General features: G+C 42.0%; 1 protein-coding gene across 1 annotated transcript; it reads left to right on the top strand.

Annotated features, from left to right (window-relative positions):
• The first annotated feature begins 367 nt into the window (after positions 1 to 367).
• Positions 368 to 3,319, top strand: LOC139459311 (uncharacterized). The gene is made up of 3 exons (XM_071240767.1): positions 368 to 379; positions 2,735 to 2,779; positions 3,035 to 3,319. The coding sequence occupies exons 1-3, from the start codon at positions 368 to 370 to the stop codon at positions 3,317 to 3,319; spliced, it is 342 nt and encodes a 113-aa protein (XP_071096868.1).
• The last annotated feature ends 9,768 nt before the right edge of the window (positions 3,320 to 13,087 follow it).

Genomic DNA, 13,087 nt, shown 5'->3' with positions numbered 1-13,087 from the left:
GAAATATACCAGTAATACTTTTGTATCAAGTATTCAGAGCATATACTGAAAGAGAGCAGAACATGACTCGCTTGTACACACTGAAACGACAGATCAATCCACAGAAACTGAAACAGATAATAACTAAAAGGCCACTTACTCTGAACATTTTGATACGTTGGCTTGTGTCGGTAAAACTTCGTTAATGAACTGAGAAATAAAACAAAATGCCCAGGACGCTCTTCAGAGTCCAGTCTGTGGAACTGCACAGTATCTCTGTATGGGGGAATCACGTGACTGGACTTATGTCATGGTAAAACCCACCCGTCTTTCCACTACTGAAGCAGTGCAAGGAAAACAGCCGTCATTCTGTTCTGGCAGCGTCAACATGGGCAACACGGTACGTAAGCGTTTATATCACCTTATCAACTATTCACAAACACATGTGTCCACAACTGTTTGAACTAATATGATCTCCTATAGTTAAACAACAAACGAATACATATGACTTCATGATTTCAAGATGGTACCATCTACGTTTTCAGAGTAGCGTATTTTCACAGCAGCACACGCAGGTTATAAACCGACGAAGCATGCCAGGAATTCCCGGTCTTACTTGATATTTGTTCACAAACAAGGTATTCTGTGACAGTAGGGTATTACGTTTCAAGGCCTGGGGAGGCTAAGCTAACCACAACAAAAACAGTTCACGCCTCAACGCGCAACGCTCTTGTTACAGATTGTGTTGCAATCAATATACTAGTATACGTCCATTTGTTTGTTTGTTTGTTTGTTTGTTCTTCATTGCCTCGTTGGAATGTCGCAAACATCATGTGGGACGTTATTGGAGTCTTTGAAGGCTTTGGTGTCTCCATTCAATAAATATGAATTTGCAGTCACTTGAACTGTTTATTTGACATATGACTCTCTGTCCTGGACCATGGAGTATGGTTTGTCTATTTACTAAGCAGACGAACAGCCCCCCATCATTTTGACAACGGGGAAGTTTCCAATGGACCTCAAACACGAAACACGTATGTAAGGGCGAGGTTAATCGCGAGGTTCATGAAAGTCGGATAACTATTTGTGTGAAAATAGTTCAATGCCGGATAAATTAATCCTGACAGTTTCAGAATCGAGGTTGTTTTTTGTTTTGTTTTGTTGTTGTTTTGGGGTTGTTTTTTTGTTATTTTTGGTTTTTGTTGGTTTTTGTTGTTTTGGGTTTTGGTTTTTTTTTGGTTTTTTTGTGTTTTGTTGTGTTTTTTTTGGGGGGTGGGGGGGGGTAGAACGTGAAATTTTGAATGTCCACCTCTAGTGTTCTCCTTTGTCACTCATTTTCTCGTGTTTGGCCCTGTTGTTATTTCAGAACGCTTATGGAATGAAGTTTATTTACTATTTCCTGACACCCATGAATTTGATTAATTGTATACACACGATTAATTCGTATTCATTGTTCGCATCATACGAAAAGTAAAATGAAATATTCGAAATATTGAGCAAATACTGAAGTTAGCGTTATCTGAGTTACACCATGTTGAGGTTTAGGTGGAACTTTGTGTAGCGTTGTATAGCTGCGTTACATCATAACATTTAACATGCAGAAAATAAAACAGGACAATTTAACTTGTGCGGCAATGCCCCTACGCAATATGATTCAGAAAACAATCCTGGGTATTCAGAAATGAACCGGATGTTAACAATATCAATGAAAAGGAGCCAGGGACATTATTTTAAATTACAACCAGGTATCATCTGGCTGACAGTGAGTTGAAATCACAACGTTTGAATATAGGTCAAAAGTATTCTCTTTGGCATACTTCCGAAGGACTCGTCTAAAAATCTACATGAGATGTATATGAGGAACACGTGAGGTAAAAGTAGATATCTTTCTCTGAAATAAGCACCGCAAACCACATATTTCTATATAAATTATGTTATTTTAGAATCGTATTATTCGGGATCTTATGTTTCGTGTCAATACTTATTTGGATACCCTTTCAGAGTGAGTGGGTGAGTTGAGTTCCACGCCGCTTTTAACATTATTCGTGTTATATCAAGGCGTGTCAAGTGATGCAGGTCTCAGACGTTTACCACTTCGATGAAACCCACGAGCACGGGTTTGGTGCTGACAAACCTAGAAACATAATTGGGGCGAACCGAGATTCGAACCCATAATCATAGTTTTCTGGCGCGCCCAAGGGACGCAACTCTGCACAGCGAATCGCGGCGCCTTAGACGACTGGGCGTCCCGTGCCCCCACTCTTTAAGATGAGTCCACTGATGTTTTATATCATGTGATGTGAAGTAGTATTTGTGTCCATCTAGAAAACACAGTGACCCTGTACCAAGTTTTCATTAAACGTATTATCGTAGACATATATTAAACTGAGATAAATGTCAACTGTAAACGCTTCCCAATGTGACACGGAAGTTCATAGCATGTGAAAATATGAGTGGCGCCTTTTTGTCAGATGTATAATTAGGGGTACGCATGGCCAACGTGCCTAGGCCTTTGAGCAATTCGCAGAGTTGCGCCCCTTAAGTGTGCCAGAAACCTATGGTCGTAGGGGTTCGAATCCCAGTTGGCCCTGATTATGTGTCTAGGTTTGTCAGCACCATACCCGTGCTCGTGGGTTTCACCAAAGTTGTAAATGTCCAAAATCTGAATCACTTTCTCCAACATCAAGATGGCACGCCGGGATATTACTACATAACTGTTTACTAGGTCTCCTCAATGTCCTCTCTCTATTTTCAGACAGGACACGGCGACATGAAGTCGGCTCATGAACCCTCGGTTTTGGTACGTTTCACACCCTAAACTTATTCCAATTCTGGAGATTGTTTAAGATCTAAAAGGTTGAGTACATAAATCCAGTGACTGAGATCATGAGCATCGATCCACGCAAATGGAATACGATGACATGTATCAACCAAGTCAGCGAGTCTGACCGCACGATCCCGTTAATCACCTCTTACGACAAACATAGTCGCCTTTTACGGCAACATGGGTTGCTTAAGACGTATTCTAACCCGGATCTTCACGCGTCTGTTTCAGCTGGAAGTAGAAGACGTCAACAAGAGGACGCTGGGGAAGCTGATCATCAAGACTGTCGGCCACGAAGGTACAGACACAGACGAGGAGGGGACGTATCTACGGCGACAGATCCAAGCCTGCATCTCTAACCTGGAGCATCACAAGCCTGCCTTGTGGAAGGATGCGAGGGTGTCGTTCTATGGCCTCCAGGGTCATGAATACGTCATACAGTCGGGTGGAGGTCGTCATCGGTTTGTGGTTTTCCTTGATGCCAAAGACGAAGTTACTTTGACGAAACGGAAATAGGGTCCATACAAGAACACACAAAAACATTTTAACTGAATATGCATATGCGGTATTCTGTCAAGACGTTTCTGTTTGAATGTAAGTGTTGATTCGCATCATGTCTGTATTAGCTATAAACACACACGATATACACTGAAATGAATATCTTATCTGACAAGTGGCTATGTGCCATGGATGTACGGTAATGAGGCTAGCACTTGTTATCACTTGTGTTAGCAAATTAAAAAACGAAACTGACTCAAAGTGAACGACTTCTTTTCTTACTGTACACAAGGACATGTGTATATTCATCTGGACGGTGCAGAGAAGTGAGCACTGTAATAGAGCGTATCTGACACTGTCTGGTTATTTTTCCTTGGTCAAAATGGACACTGGTTGTCCGGTAGGTCAAGACGTGGTCATGTGTGCACAAGAAGGTCCAAATGTGACAGTAAAATTATCTGAGAGAGGATTTTGATATTTTTGACCTCTCCCATTTAGAAACGTTGGATCCGCCCTTGTTTTGGAGAGGTAAGTTTTTGTCGGGAGTTTCAATTGTAATAAATTGGTAGAGGTACACCGTGCAAACAATCAAAGGCCTCAGTAAAACTTTAAAAAAGTGTCCTTGTGGACATGTGGATAACAATGAACTTGAGACGTTCCCGTGTGTTTTTCTTTTCAGAACAATCGAGTTGCAGTCTGTCCATTGTATATTAACCTTATATTAAAGTAAGGAAGGGGAATATTAAATTTTGAACATGTGGAAACTAAATCTGATATTGAATAATGACAATATTTACCATGTTCAAAGAACTGCTACATATCTATTACTACACCTGTTTAAGGTACATTTATGTCGTCTCAACCCACACCAGAATACCATTCATTATGTGATTATTTCTCTAGCTAATGTATATCTGTGACTTTAGACACTTGGTGTCTATTTCGTGTAACCTCTCACCGTGGCAAGAGGAATTGTTATAAATTTTGTACCATGGGCCACTGGCCTCCAAGTACCAAAATAAAGTCTGATCATGTTTCATGTATCATGTCATGTCTCATATCTCATGTCTCATGTCATGTCATATAAGGTGAAGACAAGGGAAACACAAGGTACACATCCACCACCAGCTTTACGTTGTTATCTGGCAGGGACGAGAGGATGCCGTTTATTATTAGTAGTAGTAGTAGTAGTAGTAGTAGTAGTAGTAGTAGTAGTAGTAGTAGTATCATTATTATTATTATTATTTTTATTAAAATAAAATGCAGCAAAGAGGGTTTGGGTGATCCTGGCACAGTCGGGCTGGTTAGGCTCATCATCAGCTCAGGGCCCTTGCCCCCTCTCCACGCAGCCCAGACAGCGAATGGGACTTCTCCCAGGAAACGCTGCCTAGTCAAACCCATCCAGAACTCTTCGGAGAATGTGAAGACTCCCCAACACTGCAGCCTTCTGCATTAACCAGATTGTCAGAAAGGCTGTATTCCTGGTAGCAAACCCGGGTACTCTCCCAATGTCAGACAACAGATTGGGAGGTACCAAACCTAAGGCACCGATCAGGTTTGTTGGCCTGGATATGCCTGAGGCTGTATACGGGCCTATTCCAAAGGATTTTGTATTCATCATTTTCCATGAAGCCCTCTACATATTCCGGGTCGTACCATGGATGGACCTCTGTGTCAAAACCACAAGCATGGCGAAGACAGTAATAAAATGATCGACCCACTCCATGATGTCGCTTCAGATACTGTGTCTGTGCCAAAGCTGGGCATCCACTCACAATGTGTTGGACATTTCATATTCACATTTTTATACAAAATCACACATTGACGGTTTCGAGTTGGAAGTGACTGGTCCTGAGCAGCAAACAGAAAGCCTTCTGTTTCACTTTTCAGGCAAGACGACTTCACCCAAGTGAAGCACTCTACAGGATTGCTGATGTTTTCAACACACTGCACATAAACTCGATGCAGTAGTCGTTCAGAAAACCTCTCCTTGAACAACTGGGCCGATATGATATGGCACTTCGCGTGGTTGACACTCATTTCTGTACCGTCCAGCAGTACAGAACCATCACCTAAATCAACACCGACATTGAGATGATGATGATGATGATGATGATGATGATGATGATGATGATCACCATCGTTACTAGCGTTTCTCATGTAACAATTGGAGGTCAACAAGCTTTATTTACATAAATTAATGTGTTCTTTTCATATGTTCAAGTTTAGTGAGTAAAGCAAACGTGAATACATGAAGCTGGTACACACTGTCATGCAGGTAGTCGACATGATGTAATTACAATCAATTGTATTGATGCGCGATCACTGTGGTGAGTGTCAGAGGGTTACATCAAAAGGTCTGGCTCCAGACATGAAGATATACCCCAGTACGTCCAAAGGCGAAAGTAACTGCATATCACTCTCAGTACAAAGATGTAATTACGATTAATGAAAGGTCAGCATCCCCATGCCACCTCCAGCCACTGCTCCCAGAACAGTTTTAGCCGTGCCCGCAATCCAGCTGAACACCGACCGGAAGCCATCTCTTGAGACGCAGCCCTCTGTTGACACACTGCGTGTTCGTTTTTTCGTTGTTGATGGACACAACATATTTGTTGCACTGACTTCCGGCGTAGAACTTGACAATGAGGAATCACCCGTACACCTCTATGATGGCTTCCTCGAAACCCAGTCAGGCTCTCCCCCTATCACAGAGTAGCAGCACTGGAGTACCTTCCGGTCCAAGCCCAGCAGACGGTGCTGCTTCTCTTGGATGAAATCGGAGATGTCGGAAAGGTCAATGTACGGGCCACAGTTCACGATCTGCAATACACAGATACTGGATGTCACTTTAGGAAAGGTTAAATAAGAATGAATCAGCAGTTCTTTCTCCACATGCGTTGAATGCAATTTGAAAGTAATTAAATATTAATAACCAGTTTGGCCATGACGCCAGGCGTTTACACATTGCCATTCAGTGTAACAGGTGTCCTATTGTTTTTACATACATATAGCCACTCCTTTGTTTTATGTTAACAATGGGCGCATGCTGGTATGTTTGTAATGAGATTTATCAATTATAAAATGAACTTGTACCTACCCCAGACACCATATCGTCGTCATCCTCCTGCAAGGAAAAGAACTGGGCTCTTGGAATGTGTTTACTACTATTCAAATCCGCAGTAAGTAGATAAGGCACACACACACACACACACACACACACACACACACACACACACACACACATACATGCACGCACGCACGCACGCACGCACGCACGCACGCACGCACGCACACATACATACATACATACATACATACATACATACATACATATACATAAACGCACGCACGCACGCACACACACATACATACACACATACATACGATATGTATCAGAACACTGAGAACGGGATCAGATACCAGTGGTGATTAAGTTGCGTGATATAAAGCTAGGGCTGTTGGACAGTAATGCTAGAGCTAGTGTTCACAGCTGAGAGACCTGGGTATGAATAATATTTCTTATCTGATATAAACCTTTAACTGCGTGCTTCTGTGTAAGTTTCCTGAGTATTCACTGATCCTGAGTGGTCACGTGATGCTATACGCATGTAGAAAACATCATATTCTCAACAGATCAGTTATGTCAGAGTGAGTGAGTGAGTGAGTATGGTTTTAAGCCGCTTTTAGCAATATTCCAGCAATATCACGGCGGGGGACACCAGAAATGGGCTTCACATATTGTACCCATGTCGGGAATCGAACCCGGGTCTTCAGCGTGACGAGCGAACGCTTCAACCACTAGGCTACCCGACCGCCCCGATTAGGTTTAGAGTCTTTGTTGACCTTTACCACAGAAGTATCCCCTGGACTGCAGCCATTGGACCGTCTGTCCTTGACACTGGCGTAAGATTGAATATGATCTAAACAGGTAAAGAATACCCCTCATAAGATCATAACTGGAGGCTAATACTATTATCAAACACCAAACAAAAGCGACGTTAATCATGGAGCAAATACGTTATGGTATAACGCCTCTGTGTATTGAGTATAACATGTATGTGATTTGAGAATACCACTTCTGTGAGTAGGGTATGTTTGTGTTACGCCTAAATTTTGAAAGGGAAATTTTGGTCAAAGTGGTCTGGTAATAATTAAATCAATTTTATGTTTTAAATAGTGAGTGAGAGAGTATAGTTTTACGCCGCCTTTAGCAATATTCCAGCAATATCACGGCGAGGGACACCAGAAATGGGCTTCACACATTGTACCCATGTCGGGAACCGAACCCGGATCTTCGGCCTGACGGGTTTAAGATAGAGAAGAAAGTATGGAATTAACTGCTGTTAAATTTCCAGTTTGATTATTTGTTAATGAAAATAGGTTACAGTAAACTACGTTTGTAACGAACACGCTTAAAACGAACTGACGGATATAACGAACTATTTCTTGGTCCTGTCCATTTCCTAAACATATGTCGTACATATGGATATAACGAACTACGTTTATTACGAATTCAAATTAGTGGTCCCTTTCAGTTCGTTATAATCGTAGTTTACTGTAACTCCATTCTCTGACGACAGGCGACAGTACATTGCTGCAATTGAGGTAAGGCTTGTTATTGGAAATTGCCAGAATGGCCACGTAGTACATAAGTTACGTTGAACATTGCTGTCTTCCATATCCTAGAACTATTTCCCTTTCAGACAGGACATGGTGAAAAGCTGTCCGCTCACGAACCCTCGGTTTTGGTAGGTTGTACAGTTTGATCGTGTATACGTTCTATTCCGAATATTATTTTACAAAATAGGGTTTTGGTATTGTTCAAAGGGTATCGTTCTATTGTCTCAAGAAGAAAGTATTTGGTACGTTCAAAAATAGACATTTTCGTTTTAAAGAATAACGTATAATATACCGCAAAGAATCCAAAGTGTTTTTCCGATCTTAAAGTGAGGCCTCCTCTGCATCTGTGTGTGACTGCTTGGTGGGAAGGTTATGCCCGGAATGTCAGGCACAGCCTCTCCTTCATGTTACCACTCTTCAGCTGGAAGTAGAGGACAAACATAGTAGCCTTTCACGGCAAGCATGGGTTGCTTAAGACCTATTCTACCCCGGATCTTCACGCGTCTGTTTCAGCTGGAAGTTGAGGACGTGAACAAGAGGACGCTGGGGAAGCTGATCATCAAGACTGACGGCCACGAAGGTACAGAGACAGACGAGGAGGGGACGTATCTACGGCGACAGATCCAAGCCTGCATCTCTAACCTGGAGCATCACAAGCCTGCCTTGTGGAAGGATGCGAGGGTGTCGTTCTATGGCCTCCAGGGTCATGAATACGTCATACAGTCGGGTGGAGGTCGTCATCGGTTTGTGGTTTTCCTTGATGCCAAAGACGAAGTGACTTTGACAAAACGGAAATGAGACACGCTGGAATACAAGGGTATAGTCGTTGTGGTCTATATAAGTCGCTCTGTGCTTGAGGTGTTACATTGGTATGCTTGGTAAAGCTGATCCGTTCACAGTGATCCACAGTGATCCACAGTGATCCATAGTAACCCAACCTACCTTTTTACCAAGAGTCGCGTGACGCTCTTCGAAATTTTCGTAGAAAGAGCATGCTCGACTGGACCTTGACAATTGTAAATGTAGACACCAAAAGGTACAGTTTTTGTCCGATTCATATGCATAAAGAGACAGATCAGCAAGAAGGGGGGTACGATTGGTACCCATGGCGATGGCTACGTGTGTCCTAAATGTCTAATCCCCAATTTTCGCACATACACATCAATGAGGAATTATTACATTACATTATTAATATCATTATTCCTCTTAGAATTTTAAAATTCCAAGAAAATTACTACCATCTCTATTTTGAAGTATCTTGTTTTTAAGTACCATCATTAATCTACCCGTATTAACCACTATCATTTGCTATCAAATACTTTTGGTCCCTACTGGTTTATTTAGGAGTAAAATGAATGTTCAGAGTACATTGTTCTACAGCCCTGTCCTGCCATATTTTGATATTTTAAGGCTATATCAGATATCGTTTATCATTTTTTATGTAAGAACGTATAGAAAATAAGGTTAAAATACCGTATTACCTTAGGAAATGAATTAGATAAAACATATTGAATATTTTATAACAAGGTTCGAACCTGATACTTTTTCTGATAGAGAGTACAAATTTTATTCAAAAAGTGTTACAGTAAGCAATGTATCTTTGTGTCTCTGTCATTAATCTATAATGCATGTTTGGTCAGTTTGTTTTTGCAACTGATGTGCAGGAAAAAAGTACTCATTTGATACATAGAGAATACTACACTCATTCTCGTCATATACCCTTTGGACGAAACGAGTACGACACACTTGTAAAGTACTGATGGGTTAATATCTCACCACGTGTGTCGTCACCCCGTGGGTAGTAAGTGAGTGAGTGAGTGAACATGGTTCTATTCCGCTTTTAGCAATATTCCAGCAATATCACGGAGGGGGACACCAGAAATGGGCTTCACACATTGTACCCATGTCGGGAATCGAACCCGGGTCTTCGGTGTGACGAGCGAACGCTTCAACTAACCACTAGGCAGATAGGTTCCCTGGTCACGGTTCATGGCTGGCTGGTGTCTCCTGAAGTCATTGGCTTCTTGTAGTTTTCTTTCTTACATTGATCTTTGTCGGTCTCCATTGTCTAGTTGGCTTCTATTTGCCCATTGCTATTTCTTTCTTTTACCTTTCGGGGCGGTCAGGTAGCCTAGTGGTTAAAGCGTTCGCTCGTCACACCGAAGACTCGGGTTCGATTCCCGACATGGGTACAATGTGTGAAGCCCATTTCTGGTGTCCCCCGCCGTGGTATTGCTGGAATATTCCTAAAAGCGGCGTAAAACCATACTCACTCACTTTTACCTGTCAGTGCTAATTACCCCCGGCCCCACGTTTGCCCATTGTCCATTGCCAATTACCTATCAGTGATAATTTAGACCTGGCTTCTAGTTGTCCTGACTCTCAGCGCTAATTACTGCAAAGTGTTGGCTTCCATTGTCTATTGCTAATGACCTTTCAGGGCCAATTATCTGTTGGCTTCCCTTGTTTAGTTTCCACCTTTTGTTGTCTTATTACTTTTGCTGTTCTTACATGTACATATATATCCTCTCTGCCTCATAGCATTCATTCACCTGATGAAGGAGTAAGCGTAAACTCCGAAACGTTGGTTTCCTTATTATAAAGAAGTTGACATCCATAAATTCTCTTCCTTATGTGTATCACTTCTAAATGCCTTTCAAAGACTTAACTGTAGTTCAGGGGAAAACACACGGGGGAAGAGCAAACTATATTTCTTAAATGCATGTTAAACTGCGACCTTTTATAATTTGGCTAGCACTATAAAACCGGACTAGCACAAGCACGGACGCACGCACTCACGCACGCACACACACATACACACATACACACATACATACACGTGCATTCCCGAACGGTTTTACAACTAGTACCTCCGGTAACATTTCGGAAATGATATCCACGGGACATCAATCTAAATTGACATCTTCTCCAAGAGTGAGTGAGTGAGTATGGTTTTATGCCGCCTTTAGCAATATTCCAACAATATCACCGCGGGTTACACCAGAAATTGGCTTCCCACTGTGTACCCACGTGGGGACTCGGACCTGGGTGTTCGGCGTGACGAGCGAACGCTTTAACACAGTAGATGCCATGACCATCACAAAATCAATGTGAAAGGGCTTCAGGTAAACTATAAGCGGGTGCTTCTGTTAGTGCAGGGCAACCATTAACCGCCTCAACAACACCGAAACAACCAATGACCATCCTCTGCCAGTAAAACCAGTAGTTTTGGAATTATAACCGATAAAAACATTTATGTTTCACGTTTTCTTAATGTTAATATCGTCAGGAATTACGGTAAATCCTAAGCCAAGAGTGAGTGAGTGAGTTGGGTTTAACGCCGCTTTTAACAGTTTTCCAGTCATATCACAGCGTGTCAGCTTAATGTGGGAGGAAAGCCCGAAGTGATGCAGGTCTCAGACGTTTACCACTTTGGTGAAACCCGTGAGCACGGGTATGGTGCTGACAAACCTAGAAACATAATCGGGGCGAACCAGGATTCGAATCCACAATCATAGGTTCGCAAGTGACGCAACTCTGCACAGCGAATCACGGCGCCTTAGACGACTTGGCCACCCGTGCCCCCACCCAGCTAAGAGCTGTTTGACAGCTATTATCAGCCTTGATAGGAGAACTTGTAACCAGCTTCTTCGCGTCTGTAAATGAGATATCATTTGTGTATTTCAGTTTTAGAATTATAGTTTGTGTCACAAAAGAGGGACATGAATTAGAATCACCTCTGCAGTTTGCACATTTTATGGTATCTGTGCAGTCAGTGCTATCATTGGTCTTACTGCAGCGGGAGCAAACTTGAGTATGGCGACAGGATATTGCTCCATGTCCAAATTGTTATCATTTAAAACGGAGTCGATTTGCAATATATATATCTACCACGATTTTGAAATAACCGGCTTTAATGGAGGAAGGAAGCTGTGAAATTCTGAGATTAAAAGTGAAAAGGTATGTAGTTGTTTTTATGATGGTGTCACCATCTTTCCTTGTAAACCGTTTCATCGAAGATACACCTGGAGACTTCAACTCTTCTACAGACATGTCTGGGAGGCACTTTGCACAGCCACGTACAATGCTTCTACATGAATCTCTGTATGTGCGAAATGATCAGCTTTGAGTAGATTCAGAGATTGCTGTCTCCTTGCACATTCCACAAGTAGTGAACCGGACCGGAGACGAGTAACATTCTTCACAGTACCACAAATACCTTCAATTGATTTTGAAACTACAAAGGGATTGAGTTTGAGAGGTTCACCATCAATCCCTTCAACTACCAGAAATCGAGGCCAAGAGTCAATATTTTGTACAGATTCCTCATCAGAAGATATTGCAGGATCTGTATCAATATGCCTTCTTTTATTTTTTTGTCGAGAACCAGTGATCTGTGGGGAAGCAATAATGAAAAAAGGATATTCGACACCCCTGCTCCCCACCCACCCTACAGTGGGAGCCGACTACAAACACCGATCATGATGTACTCGAGCAATACAGACACGGGTAGCTAAGAGAGTCAAACAGAAATAAAGTCAGGCTGGTTCCGCCCATGGCAATTTTCTGAAGACAAATAGAACCCGGAGGTCAATAATGCCAGATCATAGGCAAGCAACTATTCTATATTTATGCCTGTTATGTTTATATTATTTCTTGTCAGGGTTGCGAGTTTTTCAGCAGATAAGATAAATATATACGGCGAAAGGGGGTCACCTTGGCGACACCCTCTAGACATATCAAACATGGCATAACCTTGGCCATTTACACACAAATTAGATTGAATTCCCCGGTGGAATTTTTTAAAGTATCTTCGTATAGGAACACTAATTTGAAATTAAATATCCAGTCAACAGTGTCAAATGCTTTCCAAATCAATCAGTAATCAAAGACTGGAGATGTTTTTCTGCCTATGCCATAAATAAGTCCAGTCATTTCGTTGATGTGCCTACCAGACACTGTTTATGAGTACAATTTTATCAGAACTGACTTTATCCTTCTCCATAAGGCACAGCGGCTAACCGGCCCTTTTCCTTGAAGTCATAGATACTTATTGTACCCATGTTGAGGATTGAACCCGGACACTCGGTGAGAAGAACAAACGTAACTTAAACACTACGTGTACCCTACCGCCCTATCAGGAGATAAAAAAGGCCAGTTATC

Source organism: Haliotis cracherodii, unplaced genomic scaffold (assembly GCF_022045235.1).
Source record: "Haliotis cracherodii isolate W230 unplaced genomic scaffold, xgHalCrac1.p SCAF_13, whole genome shotgun sequence".
NCBI lineage: Eukaryota > Metazoa > Mollusca > Gastropoda > Lepetellida > Haliotidae > Haliotis > Haliotis cracherodii.
This window is presented reverse-complemented; position numbering and strand designations above follow the sequence as displayed.